The sequence below is a fragment of the Stenella coeruleoalba genome (genome assembly GCF_951394435.1).
Source record: "Stenella coeruleoalba genome assembly, chromosome: 16".
NCBI classification, from domain to species: domain Eukaryota; kingdom Metazoa; phylum Chordata; class Mammalia; order Artiodactyla; family Delphinidae; genus Stenella; species Stenella coeruleoalba.
Window position 1 is genome coordinate 8,899,223 of NC_137162.1, and position 21,626 is coordinate 8,920,848.

At 40.7% G+C, this 21,626-nt stretch overlaps 1 protein-coding gene across 4 annotated transcripts in view; it reads right to left on the bottom strand.

Moving 5' to 3' along the window:
• The window catches only part of BUB3 (BUB3 mitotic checkpoint protein), an 80,197-nt gene extending 58,834 nt beyond the window's left edge, over positions 1-21,363 (bottom strand). For 2 of the 4 annotated variants that reach the window (XR_013824164.1, XM_079899170.1), the window contains exons 1-7: positions 21,285-21,363; positions 20,642-20,836; positions 19,950-20,019; positions 17,999-18,150; positions 15,336-15,494; positions 13,487-13,664; positions 13,026-13,242 (exon numbers count right to left, since the gene is read on the bottom strand). Coding sequence is in view for 3 of the 4 variants with exons in the window: in XM_079899170.1 (XP_079755296.1) it covers positions 13,026-13,242; positions 13,487-13,664; positions 15,336-15,494; positions 17,999-18,150; positions 19,950-20,019; positions 20,642-20,836 (971 nt within the window). In the remaining variant the exon portion in view is untranslated. Of the gene's footprint in view, positions 1-10,443; positions 12,026-13,025; positions 13,243-13,486; positions 13,665-15,335; positions 15,495-17,998; positions 18,151-19,949; positions 20,020-20,641; positions 20,837-21,284 lie in introns of those variants that run through there. The other 2 variants (XM_079899172.1, XM_079899171.1) reach the window with 2 other exon arrangements.
• Between the last annotated feature and the right edge of the window lie 263 nt (positions 21,364-21,626).

The window sequence follows — 21,626 nt, forward strand, 5'->3', positions numbered from 1 at the left end:
CAAGGCAAGAAATACAAAAGAAGACACAGCCTACACACCACTGCAAAAAGTAGCCCCAGACCAAATATCTCGGTGGAAGCAAGATCTCCATTTCTCAGGGGCCCCGAGGTCTCTGCTCCTCGGTGCACACCTCTGTTCCCTTCTCCTTAACTTACCTGCTTGCACGTGGGCCAGAAGTGGCTTCCCCAGCCCCTAAATATGTAGGACCCACCATTCAGTTGTGGAACCCACCACCATTGCCTCAGTCTCTTTAGTGCCCTAGGAGGGAATTCCATTTGATCCAACTCATCTTTCTTCAGCAAGACAACGAAAGTCCAAGGTCACTACTCCAGGTCCAACCAGAAAGTCAGCTGCCCTTGAGTCAAGTATTATCTTAAATCATTTAAATGTGCTGGAGAGGGGTGAGCTGAGGTTATATACACAGTCCTGTGGCTTTGTGTCCATCCCATGGAGCCTTGGTCCAGGACTGAAAGTGCAATTGTGCAGAAGATATGTTGGGGGGTGGTAATTTGAGAGACTTTTTTTTTTTAACAATGATTATTATCATGATATGTAATATATTTACATTTGGTATGTATCCACATAATGTTCATTCACTACACCGCCAATATCTCTAGGCTTAAGAGAAAAATATCTAATTCTTATCTCCTTCCTCTCAGCCTCAGGCCACTTCGCTGGCTTATGTGCCTGCCTGACCCAGTAAACTGTAAGCTTCTTGAAGACAAAAGCAAAAATTCATCTTTGATTAATTATAACAACAATCATACCTCAATTATATCTCAATAAAGTTGGGGACAATAATAACATCACCAATTAACATTTTGTAATGGTAACAGACCATATATCAGTGTTAATCACTTTATACCCATTATCTCATCTAATCCTTATAACCACCCTATGAAATAGGCACCACATTATCATCACCACATAAAAGACCAAGGACATGGGGCTCAGAAATTAAATAACAACCGCAAATTCCATAGTTAGCTAGTAACAGCAACTGCACTCAAACCCAACATGTCAGCTACAGACCCCACCATCCTGAACCCAATGCTGTGTCCAAGTCAGGTCATTTAGAAGTGTAGGTGGGTGGGTGGATGGATGGATGGATGGATGGACAGACGGATGGACGGACAGATGGATAGATGGGTGAACGGATGGATGGATGGGTAAATGGGTGGATGGAGGAAGGGAAGAATGGATTGATGGATGGGTGGGTAGATGGTGGATGAATGAAAATGTTAGGAAAACAAAAAGTGACCCACAAAGGGAATACTTTGGTGGCCAGTGAGCTTAGTGGCATTAAGGCACGTTCCTGAGTAAGGTTAAGGGCATGGATTTGTTATATTCCTACTCTAGGTAAAACCTGGACCCCTAATAAAAAATCCCTACCACTGGTCCTAAAAGCGTAAGGGTCGTGTGTGTGTGTGTGTGTGTGTGTGTGTGTGTGTGTGTGTGTGTGTGTGTGTGTGTGTGTTTGTGAAAGAGAAAGAGAGAGAAGGGGGGAAGGGATGAAGGACAGAAATAAACACACGGTGAGTGTCAATTCTCTTTTAGGAGCTTTCACAAATCTGAGTTTGTCTGGATCAGCACAAACCCACCCTCACAAACGCTAGTGGGTCAGAAGGGTCATCTTCTCATGAAAGACATCTTATTATGCTCTAGAGACCACGGAAGCAAGTCAGAAAGGCTTTAGCACCTTGGTTCACCTCTAAACATTTGCCCTTTATAACAACGTTAAAAGCAAAAGGCTCTGAAAGAATGAAATGCCTTTTGAAAAAAGACTTCACACTTGCTTCTAATTCTCCTACTTGTGTCAGTTAGGTTCAGTCAGGGGAGCAGAGACACCACGAGGTCATGGAATAGGGCTTTATTATAGGAACCTGACCATATATAGTTGTGGGAAAAGCTGAGGGAGGAGCGTAAAGGTCTGGAAGGGATGCTGGAGGATCAGCAGTCACCAAGCCGTCTATCGGAGAGGGCAGGCATGTCCAGACACCAAAAGGACTGCAAAGGGAAGCTGGGGCGAGGCCTCTGCGCAGCTGCAGTCCTGTCATTCTGCAGCCACCCATCTGGTGGTGGGCCTCAGGGCCAAGAGTCAGAAAGAAATGCTAGATGCAGATCAGAAGAAAGCAAGGAACCCATCAGACACCTCTGCTGCCATCCATCACTGCACCTGACATCCAACAAACCTCAGAGAGTAATGGCCATCCCAGTCTGTGTATGTTCCTCTTTGGGCCAACTCTAACCCGGAAACAGGCAGGCAAGGGGATGCTGGGAAACGTAGTTCTCAGCTTAACCAAGGCAACCCAGCACAGTCCACCAGACTCCTTTAATTAAATATAGAATACTTAACGTTATTACTCACATCTTTGGGGAGACTGTGCGTTTTAATCATAATTACATGATAAATATTTCATGGTATATATCTTTGTCATATAATTAGGAATAAAAAATGTAATCTCAAAAAGATGCTAAATAATTCAAATGGCTGAGGATGTGATTAAAGCCTTGACTGAAATATGGTCAGAAGGTAACTCAAGGTCTTCAAGCATGATCTCCCAAGAAACATGTCACAATCAGGTATTTTTAAAAGTGCATTGAAATGGAAACACCCCAAAAGAAAAAAAAATTATGTGGCTTTAAGTATGGGGTGAAAACCTAAAGAATATATCCACCTCAAGCTACAATCTGGCAAAAGATATTTTAGCCAGTTTATGAAATCAATATCCTTTCTTCTCTGGCCACTGCTAAGACAATGGCATTCATCTCACTCATTCATTTTGAAAATATCTTCATTTTTTCAAACCCCTGAGGTTAGGGACTATGCTATGTTACTTCTAAAGGCCCTCACAGCACCTAATACAAGGACATAGGCACTTGGGGAAAAATCTATGGACAAATTTCAATCTAGTTCCATATTTACTGCATTCACTTCATACAACGCACTGTTTGGTGCTAGGGAGCTGTGAACAAAGGGGTTCCTGACCTCTAGGGGCTCATAAACCAGTAAGAAACTACTTGTGCACAAAATTTACTCTGAAAATAGAAATAGATGGGGCTTTGATAAGTGCTGTAGCTGAAATACAAGAAAGTATGCTTTTGGGAACATAGGAAGAGGTGAGATTAATGTGATAGAGGGAATGTAGGAAGGTGTCTTGCAGGAGGTGGGAACAGGCCTTGAAGAGTAATCCTTCAGAAGAAGGATTCTGTGTGTGGATTTTGTACATGTGCGTGTGTGCGTGAGAGAGAAAGAGAGGAGATAAGCACGGAGGAGGGAAGAGTACAGCTGAAGATAAATTGAGGAACTTGTTGGGGATAAATTAGGCATGACTTCCCAATGGATCAACTTAAATATTCTCCATGCTTCTCCCTCAACCTACGGCAAAGTCAGTGCCCATGGCTTCCATCGTTACATCCTCAAACTCAGTAAGAAACACTTCTATCAAGAGTTACATCCTAGGTTTGAAGAACTCACATCCTGTGAAGGAAACTGGAAACTCTTAGATGGGTCAAGCAAACTCTTGTATCCACGAACTACACTCCCCCCCACCTCTGGCTGTCATTCATGTAGCATACATACATTTATTATGGTTTCCCCACCTGTAAAATAACATCACTCTCATTTGTTTGTTGTGAGAGGGAAGACTATTGAAGGAAATAGTGGGAAAAAACTATGGAAACAATAGTGTCCTTTAGAAGCGATGATTATCGAGTCATTTAAGGACTCTAAGCAGGAAGAGGTAAAGCATTTCAGTTTTTATTTCAAAACTTCATCCACTGAAATACTTAATATAACAAGTCCATACTTGCAGAAGCTGAGAACCTTTGCCTTTCGAAAGGAAAGAGACATCAGGTCAGGCCATGTCAGCATGGGGATGAGCCTCAGAGAGCCTCTCAGGAAGAGCTGGAGCCTCAAGTCCCTCACGCACCCCAGGACACCCAGCTAACTGCGCCAGACCTCGGTTTCCTGACGTCTAGCCCAAAGCTGTTAACCCTACTCCACATTTTCCCAAGAAGTTGTATTTCAGGGTAGAAATTTTGCTTCAATATTTTCCCAACATGTTCCTCTTCAAAGTTACTAGACTTGAAAAATCTATACACCATCCAAATAATCAGCTTACTAAGATGCATGTTTTACAATCCAGTGGTGCCCACAAACACCTACTGTTTTTCTGAATCTCCAGAGGTATGTTCTGCTTAAATGTGAGCTGGGCCCAAAGTAAGGACAAGGGCATCTCCTAAGCTACTGCCTGGCACAGTGCATGTGTTTTTGTTTTAATTACTGGAAGTAAAATGTGCTATTTCACTGTGCCCTCAAAAGGCCCAATTATTATGGCATAACGCAGGCCACGTCAGAGCCAATGCTTGGTCTTCAGGCATGCAACGGGCTGATTCATCCATTGCCACCCCCATCGCCTGGACCAATGGCACAATGGCGCCCCAAGCATCTACTTCAAAAACCCACCAATGGCCTCATTTTCCTAAGTCAACTTTTGCACAAACGGCTTTCATTATCTGCCTATTGATTGAAGGAAAGGAGAGAGGGCAAGAGGAAGAAGGAAGTGAGAGAGGATCAAAGGAACAACAAAAAAAAGTGAAGGACTATATGGTCTGAATTACAGATCCGCATGATTAGCTATAAGCAGTGGCCAACAGAAGACCCTGAAGGGTGTGCCATTGTAACCTTCAGCCTGGCACAGGCTTCTGATCCCTGAGGGCTATGAGGCTGTTGTGAGAGATCCCTGGTATTTTTTCCAGCAAGCAATTGGCAGTGATGGAAGATTACATTAGAAGAACAGCCATGTTTTCTGTGAGGCCCTCAACATTATGAAGCTTTTCAGATCTCAGTTCTCTAGGTGTCCAAGGAGATGGGATACCCGTCATTCAGTAAGTTCCCACATATGTCAGACAAGGCTCGTTTCAAACTGGTTTCTTCAGTTTCCAGTTCCTGAACTTTATTTCTGGAGAGCCAATAAAAACAAAGATGAATCCCCTTCTCCCAAAAGTAATGACAACTCCACCCACATATATTATATAGGCTTAGCCTCTAGCGCAGCTGCCACTCCCTCCAACATGTCCACTTCCCTCTCCTGCCAGGTTCTTCTCCGGAGTTACCAAAAAAGCAGAACCTTTCACAGGCATTTTTGTCCCTTTAATTGCAAATCTACAATTAGCTGCTCAAGGCAACAAGTATTAAAAATAACTTTCCCTACTCTTATTTTTCTTCTCATCCACTCCACAAGAAGCTCTAATCAGGGAGAAACCAGTCCAGATTAAAAAGATGAAATCAATCAGGAAGGTTGGCTAAACAGGTCTAAACATTGGCCAAAAGAGGAAACAGGAATAATCCCCTCTTCTGAGCTCTATTCATTTTGGATCGATAATGAATAAGAAAACCTTTTCTGAAATTTGGACTCTAGCCAAATTAAAATTTTGCCTTGATAGCCCAATTTAAATTTCAGCTTAGTCCTACTATTTCCCAAGTAATCCCAAGAGGCTAGTTTTTCTGTTTCCACAGGCTTGTCCCCAAACTGTTTTCACTATTTTCAGCCAAGAAGTGCTTCTTTATAAATATTCAATGTGCCCAACCCCGGTTATGCGGATGGTTATTCTACTGCTTCCAGGCAGAAGTCCTGTTCAAAGTACAGACCAAATATTACTACTATTATTAGCAATATTACTACTATTATATGCTAATTTCCATAAAGGAGTCTCTCTTCAAGAATTAAATATATTCCCTCTGATCTCATTTGCTTTTCCTCCTAAGACAAGTCAATTTACCGCAAATTCTGATAGTGAAGTCCAAATAAATGAGATTTCTCTTTCTCTTCAATAGCTTCAGATTTGAGTCCAAAACGAAACTCTGGATAATGCCTGGCAGGCACAAGCACAGGATGTTTTGAAATGGCACAAATGGTAGGTCTTATTGCAAAGTAAAGGTGAAGCCCAACATTTAACAGAGCTCATTCCGTTAACATAAGTAAAGTAAGCAAGGAAGTACCAAGCTCTGAATAAACAGTGCCCATTCTAACTTGTGCTGGTAACTGAGGTCCATGTTCACCTGATGAACAACAGCAACTAAGGGCAACGATCATGGTCACAGCCTAATGGGTAACATCCTTGCCCTCCATTCCACGACCCCCTTCACGTTAGTCACATACGGAAAGCTGTGCTTCTCCACAGTATCACCAGTGATCTTGATGAACTAACAGTGAACCCAGCCAGAGGGCCGCTTCTACACCCAAAGCTTGAAGGCAAACGCTGCCATTGTTCCCAACAAGGGCATTTCTTTAAATGAAGAATGCTAATAACTGACTGCCATGTTAAGCTGTGAAATAATGAAAAAACTGAAGGATTTCTGTCTGGAAATTCAGTAAGAATGTTAAGGCTTACAGGCTGAGGACATATGGGTAATGTAACACTAAAGACAAATCATCTGGGCTCTTTAAGAATACATGGCTGATGCTAAGAAAATCTTCAAGAGCCAAGTATTTTGAGAATTATGAAGTGATGTTATAACAAGGTCAGGAGTCTAGGTACATAGGTTTTAAATTACTGCAATAGTCTATAACAGAGTCCTATAAAGGGATGAAAGGTACTTCGTTACCACATTGGAAAAGCAAACTTAGGTGCTTCTGAGACCAGTAGGCATAATTCGTACGGCTTCCTCAGGTTTGTGTTAACTGCACAAAGTTAGCTAGGATGGTCAGAGGTGAAAGAATATTTCTTGGGAAATTAGTTAATGAAATAAACCACTGGAAATGAGCCTTCAATTACTTCAGTCTGACACCCTGCTCAGTAAAGCAAAGCATTTCTTTTTCCATTTCTCTATTCAAGTCAGGTGACTGGAAAAGTCATCCCACCAGTGGTGTATTCAAACAAAGCAAAACAAAATACCACCAATTGCTTTTCATTTAAAGTAAGTTCTAAAAGCTGGTTGCCAAATCCTGAGTTATACTAAACAAGCAGGCTAACTCATGCGTGTTCCCCCAATTATAGCTCTCTATAAATCACAGTAGAGTCCAGTTTTTACGTTCAGATTTCTTTACATCAGGACACAAAATAATTCCCAACTAAGAAGCCAATGCTCCACGACAACTCCATAAGTTCTGTGGGTATCCGTCAAAATGAAAGCATTGTTGCAACACACCACTGATCAAGGGCAAAGCGCCTTTGTACGTAATGGTCCAGTCAGTATTTGTGGCCACCAGGCTCAGCAGCTCTCATTTCTCTTAGCACTAGTCCCAAAGCAACGTAGCCAGGTGCCACTTTGAAAGGAAAACTGTTGCAACTAGTCCTAATAGCTTAAATCAGTATTTTCCCAAGTGAAAGATGGGCTACCCAGAGATATTTCAAAGACTGAGGAGGGGAAGTCACAGGAGAGAACAACCATGAAACCAGAGCTATGGTTTCCTTCCTGGATGGCAACAAGGATGTTTTATTTTTAATACACCTAACCTATTGGGTACTATTAACACACTCATCTATTTTCTTGGGGAAAGAACAACCACTGTTAGATTATGCAGTTTTCACCCTTGAAGACCCAACACATCAGAGAACTGGTAATCCTTTTGTCATAGTGACTGATCTCATAGTTCAAGAAAGGGGGGCACTCAGGGGGACTTTCCTGACAGTCCAGTGGTTAAGACTCCACACTTCCACTGTAGGGGGCATGGGTTTGATCCCTGGTCAAGGAACTATGATCCTGCATGCAGCCCACAGCATAGCCTAAAAAAAAAAAAAAAAACCCTTTCCTTCTACATCTTATTAACAACACCTGATGTCAAATAGGGGTCGGTTCATTCCAGAATAGAAAACAGTATACCATTTATGCAAATTTTTTTAAACATATGCAGGCAGACCTCGTTTTATCACGCTTCACTTTATTGTACTTGGCAGATGTTGCGGTTTTTTCTCTTACAATTTGAAGTTTTGTGGCAACCCTATCTGTGCCATTTTTCCAACAGCAGTTGCTTACTTCATGTCTGTGTCACATTTTGGTAATTCTCACAATATTCCAAACTTTTTCATTATTACTATGTTTGTTATGGTGATCTATAATCAGTGATCTTTGATAATACTCTTGCAAAAAGATTACAGCTCACTGAAGGCTCAAATGACCGCTAGCATTTTTCAGCAATAAAGTAATTAAGGTATGTACATCGTATTTTTAGACATAATGCTATTGCACACTTAACAGACTACAGTCTAAACATAACTTTTATATTCACTGCGACACCAGACACCTTGTGTGCGTCCTTCACTGCTGTAATACTCACTTCATCGCGGCAGTGTGTACCGAACCAACAATACCTCCCAGGTCTGCCTGTATATGGATACTTCACGAGCATAAAGGCATAAGTGAGTACAATACTTAAGAATGGAAAGTGGAAATGTGGTGAGACGGGGTACAAATGAGGCTTCAAACATGTGCAGTGTTTTATTTTAAAACAAAGGGAAGTAAATATGACAAAATATTAACATTTTAAAATCTGGATGGTGGGTTTATAGATGTGATTGAGTTTTTCTGAATGTTTAAAACAGCTGATACATGTTTTTAAAAAGATGAATATACTGACAAATTTAAGAACCTGGAATCCCACAGATATCTAAGAACATTAATTTATGGAAAAGAAAAGAACCTGAAGACAGCTAATAACTGAGAGCAATGGATTGAATATTTTTTCATCCTAAGAAAGCGATGACTGTGTCAGGCATGCCCTAGTCAACAAGTTATATATTCATTTATAACTCCATGAGTTAGGGATTACTTTCATTTCACAGATGAGGAAACTGCTACTCAGAAATTAACTTGGCCAGTGATGCAATGAATTAAACAGCAAAGTTGGGATTCAAAGCCAGGTTCAAAGGCTGGACTCCAAGATTCAGGCTGTCTCATATGGAACAAAGGAGTTCCCCCAACTAACATACCTTTAAGTTTTTACACGGTGAAATTCAGACCAGATATTGCAGCCACCAGAACATTCCCACCTACCTGTCAGAATTCCCAGTGAAGGACAGCTCCACCCCCATTCTTCTAAGAGTACTTTGACAGTCTGCAGTCCCTTCCTGGTGATCTGCAGGCCTTGGAAGCATAGAGTCTTACAAAGTGAATGAAGGGGAACGGGGGCACTGGAGGGTCTCAAGCACAGCATGATAAAAAAGAGCAAGAGTTTTAAAAGTTTTGTGTGGTACAGAGCTGTTTTTCAAATTAGAGGTGGTAAGGCATTTGTTATAAAATCCGTTCAGGGGGCCATAACGAGAATTTCCTAAAAAGGAAGGAAGGAAAGGAACTGATGTTATCACATGTACAAAGGGCAAGCGATGCTTTACACAACTGTCACCACTACACATACTGTTCTGACCTCTGTGTGTTCTGGACCGTGGTTTAAATGTATTTCTTACTTGGGTCACAACCGAAAGGTTTGAAAGTCCCTGCTCTAGAAGACAGAGCATTTAGGGCCCAGACTGGAGGCTGCTGCATTCCGCTAGATGGGCAGAGGGGACCCTTTAAGGTGGTGGGATAGTAGCAGTAGAAAGAAAAGAAAGATAAACAGAAGAGACACTTAAAAACAGAGAAGAGAATCTGGGTAAGGGAAACCAACGAAAATGCTAAGGTGTTACACCTGGGTCATTTGAGGGGCAAGGTGGCAATAATCATAAACAGGCCATCTGTGAAGAAGAGCTGGTGAAGAGGTCCACAGAAGAGGCAGCAGACACCTTTAAGGTGAGATACATTGGTTTCAAGAGACAAGAAGACATCGCGATAGAAAGACAAAAAAAGTTCTGCCACGCCATGCCCTCAAAACCAGGTCCCCCACATTGCTTTAATTTAGTCACCTTTTACAATACTATATTAATTCTCTTTCAGCTAAACAATGTTTTAAATTTATGCTCTGTCCTCAACCAAGTGGTTATGACTTTAAAAAGCACATAATCACACTAAAGAACCAATACCATCAGTTAGTGTCTGGCTATTACATTATTTACCATCCCAAGGGCTTCACTTTGATTTAGCATTTGATGGATAAGTACAGACGGGTCTGTCACTTGGCTGCAAGTGCGCCTGCTGGCTGCATCAGCACCGGGCTGGGCGAGCTGCAGGAGCCCGGCTGCACCAGCTACCGGGAGAGAGTCATGCCAAAAGGCGCCCGGCAGCTGCCATGCAGTCTGTGCCCATCCCGTGAAGCTGCACAGTTGGCTCGAGGGCCCTGCTGATCCAGCGAGAGGGCACGAGGGAAATGGCAGAACTCCAACAGATCACTTTATCCAAGACTGAATCCCCAAAGTACATCAGAATAGACATAATTAAATGAGGCAGTGTGGACCTAAAGGTACAATGTCATCCCCACCAGGCCCTCGATGAAGGGAGTTTTGCTTTACAGAAGCCTTTTTATGAAGTAAATTACATTAATTACCAACATTTAAAAACATCCAACATTTAAGGGTTCTGAATCTCTGATTTATTAGACAGCATGGAATTAACAGGTTTAGGTTATTTTACAAAAAGAGCTCAAGCTGCTCATACACAGCAACTGGGCTTGCTGGGGGAAAACAGTTCTTCAGACTACTGCAAAAGGACACAAAGACTCCTCATCCTACACACAGTCAGTATGAAAGGGCACACAGACAAGTTTTTTGCAAGACAGAAAACAGAGAAATCCACATACTAAATAACACGTCCACAATGACTATAACACATCCCTTAGGGGATAAGCATGTAACTGTAGGAAGCAAAACAAAGCTTTCCATAGAGAAACCACTTTCACGAGATGATTAGGTGGACCTGCAATGAAGAAAATACATTTCAAAAGATGGGTTCAGACTTACACTAAGTTTTCACTGAAATACTTACAAATAAGACCTTTCTCTGTATCAGAAGAATTTTTTTTAAATACATCATGGATAAAATAAATTTCAGTAAAGGTCCAAGTACCATTCAGAAACATACATTTGCAAATAATGTAAATAAAAAACAAAAAGTGTGACAACAAAAATACTATTTGGTACTACCCAGAATAGGCCAAGCTAAGTTCATGTTCTGCTTCAGGGCATTATATTGAAATGAATCTCATTCTCACTGTAATTTTTTTCTTTTTAACCTTAATCACCAGTGGCTGGGTAACTGAAATGGACATGAGAACTATATAAATGTCAGAGAAATATGTAAACCTCATTAATGTTTCCAAAAATTCATTTAGAGATAGAAACAGGTCCAAATAGATGCCTGTCTAAATGTACTGCAATTACGTTACAATTATTTTTCCAAATACACAGATATGCTCTGTCTTTTCTCAGCTCATTACTGACTCAAACAATTTGCTCTTCTGGGATCAATTGTTTGCTAATAAATAATTGTTTACAGTCACAAAATGATGTTAGGAGGTTTTCTTATTAGTTTTCCTTCTGCACCCTAATAAGATTGAAAACGAGCTGATTCCCCAGAGTCTAACCTTAACCTCGCTTTGTTTCACAGCCCAGGAAATGATGACCCATCTGCTTCAGAAAATAATGGACGGCCGAGAGGAAATATTGTTTAATTGTAGATTAACCTCCTCATGAGGCAGTCTGAAGCAGCTTTAGAATTAGCAACTATAACCAGCAAGAGAAACAAATGGCTCAAGAGCCTTTTTCTCTACCATTTAAGGTCCACAAAGAATGCAAAGGGGGTTTTACTACCTACATTTATTCACAAACATTTATTTCCACAATAGAAACAAACACCATCAAGGTCAAAACTGATTCTCAAAAGTGCTGTCGCTGCCCTCAAATTCTGTTTGTCCAAATACCTTTAAATGCAGCAAACCATCAAACCATCTCATGCACTAAAGAAAGTGTTTGTTTTAAAAAAAGCAATAAAAACCTGTTTTCCAATATTTTCAGGTTCTTATAATATTAAAATTAAATTTTTTCCCTGGTTTCTTTGTTAAAAGTAATAAATCCACCATTGGGGAGTACGAATTGTTTTATTATCATCAACATGGCACTTAAGTAAATGAAATCTTGTCAAGTACATGGTGACCTACAAGTTCAAAAGAAAAAAGAACAGCATGAGATCAAAATGGCCAGCCAGGACAAGAGATACAAAAGTGAGAGATTAAATGCAAACACAGCCCTTTATCCAACAGGCTTCACATGCTAAGTCTGTTCTAAAGTCAAACCTGTAAAAACACACATGATATTGAGTATTTAATACTCTGTCCCCTTCTCAGGGACTCAACCAATTTAGCAACGGGACTCTATACCATTCTAACTCAGAGAGGTACAGGAATCCTGAAAAGTCAGTTATTCCATAAATATTTACTGAGGACTTCCTTCCAGGGCCTGAGTAGACAGGGCCAAGGAACAGGACAAAGACTCTTGGGGGTTGGTATTTCATGGTTAAACAAGTGCCTAAGTATCAGGTTTCCCTAAAGCCTGGAAGCCTGGTGCGGGTAATTAAGTAAAAAGCTTTGCCCTAGGTACCAAAAAATGGAAATGGTTCCTCTCTGTCAGCAGTTACAACCAAGAGCCAAAGACATCTATGAAAATTTCGAGACTAAGGAAATCTGCTATCGCAGGCAAGGCCATATTACTCTGAATTTCCAGTAAGACCTGAAGGTCATTCACTTTGTGTAAATATTAAAGAAACAACCTCTGTGGAGAGGGAAGATTTTTGGTAGTTCAAATTCTTAAATATCTTAAATAGAATTTGCTAAAATAAATTATTCTTGAATTCCTCAACTTAATTTTGAAGCAATGAGCTAGTAATAACTCCAGAGATTCAAATAATAGTGCCTATTCAAGAAGAATGAGAGTTTGACATTCTTCTCTACAAAACAACTAGGCACAATTTTATCCATCAGACGTCTATCAACCTACGGATATTGAAAGCTTGGGAGAACAAGATAAAATCAACTCCAACCCTAGAGTCAGCTGTAATATCGAGCAGGCATCAACAATGCTATTCATGAATTTAGAAAAATTAATAAATCCTGGGTTGAATGCAAGAAAAGGCTCAAATACAGGTGAAGCATACTCACTTGGGTTTTGTTTCTGCATCTGTCACTTGGCGAATGAAGATACCATCTTCGGGATGTTCCGTGTCATCCATTTCATACATATACGATGATGCTATTGCAAGTGTAGTCCCATCATTACTGAAGGCGAGTGACGCAATGCTGGTGGGGTACCGATGGAACTGGCACAGCCGCTTTTTGTTAAATGGATCCCAAATATTTACAAATCCATCAGAACCACCTGCAAGTAATTTCAAGAGTTACAACAGTCCTTAAAAGCAGATACAAAAATAACCATTATTTTAACCATTTTTAAGGTCACAGAAGTTACATTTTCCCCAGGGAGTATTATACCAGTTTTTCTTCCCTGTAAATATCATAAAAAGCAAGCACAATTTTTTAAAACTCTGCCCAAGTACAAACGTGCACTGTTCAATTAATAGCAAAATGTTGTTATCTTAACAACTAGATACAGGTTAGCATACCTGTGGCAAAGGTATTGTGGATGTTGTGAAACGAAATGGCGTTGACTGGGTAAATTTGCTCAATATTATTTTCTTTCAGTCTGTGACACTTGAAGGCATACTTCTTCTTCTGTACCTCAGGGCTTGGGTCCAAGTACTCAACTGCCACTCGGCCTTCAATAGAGCTTAATACATAACCCTGACAAGAGGAAATCAGAGGACAAAAATGGTGAATCCAGCTTCCAAAACTAGGCCTGGATTCCCAAACTCAACCCAATTCCAAAATTCAGCCCACAGTAAAGAAAGATGATTATTTTTAAAATGAAAAGAGAATACGGCCAGGTTTTAACCACGTGTTTAAGCTGTACTAACATAGTTAAGATCACTCCAAACTTTAAGAACACTTATATCTGTTTTATTACAAGTAAATAAATAAAAGGCCACCATCACTTGCCTTCTTCATTCTACCAGTACCCTGCACACTGCAATCAAAAATGTTGAGTTACTCTGTCAAACCTCAACAGGAATTTTAAAGTGTTTCAGTATCATTTATTTGTTGTCCTGTCCAGAAGGGGACTAGAATTCATTCCATCAGCTGGAATATGTTTTTCTTTGCTCTACGCCTCCTCACCTCTAACAACTCTAAGAGAATTGTGTCTCCTTCACTGAGGGTACCAATAATCCAAACCAAGTGGAAAACCAGCCTTCCATCTTGGTCATCCTGCCTCTCGCATTTAACTACACCAAGTCAAGTGTACACACAAACCACACAGATTTTCAGTGATGTTCAAACGTGGCTTATAATTTCAAACCTTTCCTCACTTTGCCTCGAAATAGTATGTCAAAGAAAGTAAGAGATGAAGATAAATATGAAATCTATATTTTTAATTCTTCAAGATATGAAAAAGATTTACTCCTAAAAAACTACTTATGGAGGGAAAAAAAATCAGTAAAATGTTACTTTTAAACTTCCATTATAAACTGGAAATAAACTCTGACGGAAAATTTTAGATAGAAGACGTAATAACATTCATAAATGCAAGCATATTTTAATCATGCACTTAAATCTCTAAAGTTCACATAACTGCAATTCCTTATCTTCAATGGAAATTTACAATATCCTGAGAAGAACTGTGATCACCATTTGAGGTACTAGCCTTCTGATAAGCACTAAGGATAGCCATTAGATTCCAAAGACACCCACTGTTTTTAATGACTTTTCCTCTTGTAAAATTCCTACAGCAGCTGACCCCACCACCAACTTCCCTTTGAACTTTAAGGATGTGGGGACGAAAGGGCAGATTAATAGTGTCACCTCATCTAGTAATGATGATGGGAAGGGTGACCTACCCTGTTCGTCATTATATGAGGGACAACGCCTCTCTACCCTCAATGGCATTCTTTTAGAAAAGAAAAATCCAGGTCTGCTAGCAGACTGACTAAACTCTATTAGCATTAGGGTAAAAAGAGGTGCAAAAAAAAAAAAGAAAAAGAGAGAGAGAACAGCAAATTCCATAATCCTAAATTTCCAGATTTAAATTTGAATTCACTGTTTTGTAAATTAAAATACCTGCAAAACTCTCTCTGATTACTGTATACGTGTCAAGCATCCTGGACTAGCATCACCAAGGAATCTGAAAACCTCTACTCTAGCCACTGGCAGATTACTTATCCTCTCTGAACATCAAAGCTTTCTCTAAAATTGAGTTAACATACCACCTTTTAACAAAAGGCTGTCAAAAATTTACAACAAATTCTAAATCACTACTCAAAAAAAAAAGCAAAGCTTTAAAAGGCAGTGACCAAATCATTATCATATGAGATCCTCCTATTTTCAAATTCCCCGGGCACAGGGAGGAGAGGTCAGTACCTGCTTGTTTGGAAATGCTCGTATGCAGCGAGTCTGGTACTTGAGGCTGGACTCCCGGCGCTGCTGCACGTAGCCCATGTTCCGTAAGTCCCACACCAACACTCTGCGGCCTGCGGTGCCCACAATCAGCCGGTCTCCAGACACTGAGAGGGTATACACCTTTCAAGAAAGATCAAAACTTGCTGAAAATCATCTGCTTGCCTGCAAATGGCATTTCGCACCAAGATAAAGTCCACTAATCATAAAACCATAAAAAAGTTAGCTGATCAGGTCCACAAACACAGGTATGAAATTTTAAATGCTACAGTTACACAATCCAATTGGCACAAAATAATAAACACAAGATATTCTTAATACTTAACCAAGTATCACATAATGCACATTCTAATTAACTCTCCGAAAGCATCTCTGAAACAATTCTCTTCGTTACTAAAACAAGTTAAATTATTAAACAGTTTTTACAGCCCTCTTGTTTCATTCAGTGACAATATAAAATTGTAGAAAATACTCAAAAAGGAGATAATAAAGCCATAAAAACTCAAAATAGCTTTCAATGGGCTTCTGGCTTTTCATAAAACAATCATTTTCAAAGTTATTTTTCTATGACCACCTTTTGGAAGGATATTTCATGTTGTAACTCTAAAAATCTTGACTCTCCCAGCTGTCACACTGAATAAATAGGCCTTCCCAGGAAGAGTGAGAGAGCTATCATTAATTAGCTTCTTAGTTGCTTTGGTGGCATACGAACTCAAAATTAAAAGACAAGGATAGTGGTCTGGCATATGACAAGGCAAATTCTTATACCCTGACGTCATACTGAACACTCAGGACAGAGTTATCTTCAGGGAAAATTTAAAAAGCATTTTATTCCCTAAAAGCATCTATTTTTTTCCCCTCAAAATTCCTTTTCTTCAATATCAAAACAACTTCCACAAAAACATTCCTTTAAAACAAATCACAAAATTTCCTGCCAATAAGCATTTAAAGTTACTTATTTTCAAATATGTGATCTGGGGACTAAATAGAGGTCGCAAATTCATGAAAATGGTGGCAAAACGTATGTTCCTGATCAGGTTAAACCATTTTTTTAAAGTCTAGACTTCAGGTATATATAACTATGCCCTGATCATTACTTTCAATTAATAAGCAACTCATCTAATATTTTAAAACCTGAAAAATCATTATAAAAAATGAAGAGGCCTCATGACATGGTAAGATATCTCTTTAACATTCAGTAATTAAACCTTATGGTTAGTAATCACTAATATGTTAACCACATACTACCAGCCCGGAGGAAAAAAACAAATTGGGTTTCACAATGTAACGAGCGGACAGTCTCTACAATCTGGCCTTTAAATTCAACAGCTAATTTGACCAAGGGAAAAACAAGAAATTTAAAAGATTCAAAACAGTAGATTTAACACAAGAATATTTCAATAACAGACATATTAAGATTTACCGCTGTTTATTCAGAAAACATGTTTGCAGAAAAACAGAAATTAACCTAAGATATATGAAACACCAAATTTTAAGAAACACAGAAAGAGATCAGTTGATAACAGTACAATCAGAATGGGAATTTTATCTTAAATCTTTACTATACAGGTGACACACAAGCTTCTAAAAGTGCTTTCTATCCCCACGAATCATAAATCAAGTAAAAACACTGTCATGCTACTGACTAGGCATATACATTTATCAAAAACAATATTAAAAAAAGTGACATAATGAACCTTGCTGAACCAATAAGCAGCTTGATTCAGTGTGGCTGTCCATTATATGATATTCTGTCAGCAATTTATCACAGCTCTTAACACGTTACATACAACCATAAATCAAAACCAGAAACAATGCAATTATTTTATTCTGAACAAAGGTCTTGCCAGGAGTAGATTCGAATGTGATGTGACAAAAATAATGGCTCTTTGGATGCACTACGGTATATAATGACAGCTAACAGGAACTGAACAGTATATTTACATTGAGGAAATAGACTCAAGTGAAGGATACCTTTAAATTGCTAAAACAATCAATCTTTAAAATTAACTACCACCTGATAAAGTCTGATAAAGGATACAGCAAGAATGCTCAATTACACTTCCACTGTACAGATAAAAAGGTTACAATAATACACAAAGTTTCAGTTTTAAGAAGCTTCCTTCACTACAGCCTTCAAACTACATCTGTTAGTATTAACAATAAATAAATGGTAAAAGCCAGGGAATATAGAACATCTTTTTCACTAAACTTCAAATGATAACCCATTTCACCCTCTTAGTCAACGCAAGAGAAACCTCAGGTCATAAGTGAAAATGAGTGATGCTCCATCCCACTTCCTGGTTTGGGGCCGTCAGACCCAAATGAAGGCAATGGAACAGTCTTTGCTAAATGACTTCTCTGAAAAGTTGCTTCTCAGCCCTAGGACTGAAAGCGTTAATACATGGAAGTGGGTTTAGGACTAGTGCTATCCAGTACAAATACGACAACTGACAGAAAATGTTGACCAAAATACCAAAATTAGTTTTCCTTCACATATTTAGCTGAGTTTGTAAAACAGACTCATCAACTCTTAACCTCTAAATTGAACATCATATTCATCAAACATTTATCAAGTCAAACCACCCCAGGGACCATAATTCCTGTTACGAATATAAAGAGCCTACCTTTTCAGGCTGAGAGAAGGTCCCAGCATTACAAGGGGTTCTGGGATCCCACAATTTAACTGTCTGATCCCAACTCCCAGTAACCATCACATTCACTTCTGGACAATATTCAACACATCTGATAGGGGCATCATGGGTTCCAACAAGATTTTCTGTAGGAAAAAACAAACCAACAAACCACACCTAGCTTTACTAAACAAAGATTCCTCAAGTGAATAGAAGGAAACATTCATCGCACTGTAACAAATCCGCTTCCACCCACTCAATGGAACTACTACACACAGAAAAATTTCTCCGCGACTAAGAAAAGTCATCCTTTCATCTCTGTTCACCTGACAGTGCATAGCTTGATTCACTGGCATGGTAATACCAAAAGCTGACTTCAGTTTCAGATTACATTAAAATGGTGGCATATTTGTTATGTTCCTCACTTGATTCTAGATTCCTTCAAATCAGGAACCTTGTTTAACTCTATACTTCTGACTATCTAGTACAGGTTCTTATACACGGTAGGTGCTCAAGAAATACCTGATGAAATGAACCACTGAGTGGAGAACTCTGGTCAAATGGATCTGGATAAAACTTACCGAGTTAAGCTGATGTTTCAAAGAAACTTATTTAAGTGATAACAGGATTATCTGAGAGCTGGGGATGAGGAAGGCAGGGAGTCTTATGATTAACCCACTTGGTTTTCATGGTGGGTCAAATTTCTAATACACAATTTCTTTCGTCTCAGTTTCAACTCTTCACCCTATCTGATTCATTCATTCAACTAACATCTACTAAATGTCTACTATGTGCCAGAATCTATACCACATGCTAAGGATACAACAAAGAACAAACAATATGTGGCCCTGATCCTCAAAGAGGAAAACTACCTGTTTAAATACATACTTTTTTTTCTTGTTTAAATGGTATCTCGTGAAGTTCAGCAACGACCTTCTGAGAATAAACAGCTAATTCCCTTAATTATGGCCTATAACTTCAAAAACTTTTGCTTCCTTTTCAGTGCTTTTTTCCTCCTGAGTTTTCAAACAAATAGAACCTAAACCTGCAAGCTAACTTCCTATCTAGAATAAGCTGCTAGCAAACAAAACCAAACACCTGCAGTTGTAAGTTACATGACAAAACGGCTTTCATGCAAAAGCCTCTTCTGACTGGATCCTTCTTTATTTTTTTTTTGGATAAGATATAGTCCCCATCCTCTATCCATCCCACTGTCCAACTCATCCTCGTTAGTCGTATCTCTGTGCCTTGCCATGTCCTTCAAGTACATCTATGTCTAACGTACGCATATACCAAAAAAAAAAAAAACCTCCACTAGAGAGCTCTGTGTGTATTCGGGTTCCATTCCAATCTCTACTCTGCTCCAAAGTCACCACAAAAATGTGGGTAAGTTATTTCATATCTCTTAGAAATTAACTAACAGAAAATGTGTCATCTTGTTCTTCATTCAATAAACGCAACTGAAGCATATTCTATGCTAAACAATTATACAAGCGGGGTTAACATGGTATCTGGACAGGGTTGGCTATTTTATAATGTTAAATTTTTTAAAACCTATCTTCCTTCAGTCTAAACTCAATTAGTTTCTGAAAAGAGAACGCTGAAACATCAGCACTGTCCTGGAAAAATCCTACTGAAAGGTAGTCCACTGCGGGACCCAGTCCCCTTCTGAGGGCAAGGGAAAGGGCAAATACTTAAGTGCCACTTCATGTAAACACTGTGGATGGAGATCATGAGTTTCACTGATAAAATACATGCGTAATATTTTGTGATTGTAATTTAATGGTTATCATTTAAACGAAAAAGTCCTAAATTCAAGCCATTTTTACTTGTATCTAAGCAACTTAGGAACTAAGCAATTCAGGAACTACTCTTCATGAATAAACATTTACAAGTAAGCACTAACTAAGAAAACACTAAACTGGTAAAAACGTGGCTATGTTACCTTGATCAGTGTTCAAATCATGCATTTTCAATTGATGGTCTAATCCTCCACTCCAGGCATGTGTTGGATCCTACAAAATAAAGGTGCAAGTCATTTAAAACTTACAGAGCTTTAAAAAGCATTTTAAAATTCCTGTTTCTACAGCCAACTATCCAGTTTATGCTCAGGACGAGAGGTACACTGGGCTCAGCTACTCACTGTAAACAAACAAAAAAACAGTACAAAAAATAAAGCAAATTAAGGAGCTGAGAAAAGTACTACGCCAGCAAATTAAGGAAGAACTGTTCACCACACTGGCTGACAGTCAACAGGCATTCCCATGTACTCGCAAACAGACCTTTCTTTTAACAAGACAGCCAAATGTTACTGTCTTGTTGTGAGTTTCAAACACATTACGTCCAAAAGGTTTGCAGGGTTGCGCCATTAGAACACAAGGGGAGACCGAGTTCTTGACGTCTGCAAGTCCCCAGCGCCAGAAAAAAAAAAAAAACCCACACACACACAAAAAACAAAAACAAACAAAAAGACAGTACCTGGGGCTCAAGGTAAGTGCTGGGGGAAGGGAGGGGAGCTATCCAAATGACCCCACCGACAAAAGCCTCGGCCCAACAACGGAAAACGGATACTGTTGACCAGAAACACCATACCGAGACTATTAAAGGGGGGCAGAAGCGGAAGCGGAGGACACCTACGTAGAAAGCGCAGTCCAGGACGGCGCCGGTGTGCTGGTACTTGAGCCGCATGGAGTTGGCCGGCACATCGTAAAGGCGCACGGACGTGTCCCAGGAGGAGACCAACAGGAACTGAGAGGTGTTCGGGCTGAACTTCACCGAGGAGATGCCGTCCTCGGGTGGCTGGTTCAGCTTGAACTCGTTAGAACCGGTCATCTACAGAACAAGCGCCTAGTTAGAGTCCCCAAGGGTCCGGGGGCTGGACTCGCCGACGGCGGGGCAGCGAGGGGGCCCCACGGGGGCCGGGCCTAGGGAAGGCCGCCGACACGGCCTCTGCGCCTGCGCGGAACCGCCGCGCCCGCCGCGGTCCGGCCTCATCTTCCCCCACCCCACCCCACGCCGCCCCTTCTAAGCGCCCCAGCCGGCCGCGTCGCCGCCACCGCACCCCTAACTCCAGCCTCCAGGGTGGCCCGCCGCGGGCTCCTGCACCCCGGCCTCCCCCACTGGGCCTGCCGCCCCGCCTGCTCCTGAAATAAAAGAAAACCTGTGGAAGAGGAACCGGTTCCCAGAGGACGGCTCCGCCAGCTCCGGGCCCGGGGGGCGGGGGGTGGTGGAGGGGTTCCCAGAGAATTCGCTACTGCGCCCGGCCGCCTCTCCCCATTACCTTAGCTCCTTCTGAAGCAACTTCGCCGCTACTCGCCGCCGCCTAGCTTCCCTCGTAGCTCTCGCAGGCCGGACGAAAGGGGCGGAGAGGAAGTTCCAGCCAATGCCTGCCATTGGCTGATTTCAAACGCCAACGTCTCGCTCTAGGCAGCCGATTGGTCCGCCGGGCGTCAGTCAACCCAGGCAACCTGTTCCGGCACAAAGGCGAATGACGGCTTTTCCGGTCACGTGGCCTCTTTTCACCACCAGGCTGAGGCGCCAGCGCAGGTGCCGGACGAGTGAAAACTACAACTCCCAAAGAGCACCGCGCCAAGGCTGCGCTCACGCCCTCGCCCCTCCGTGT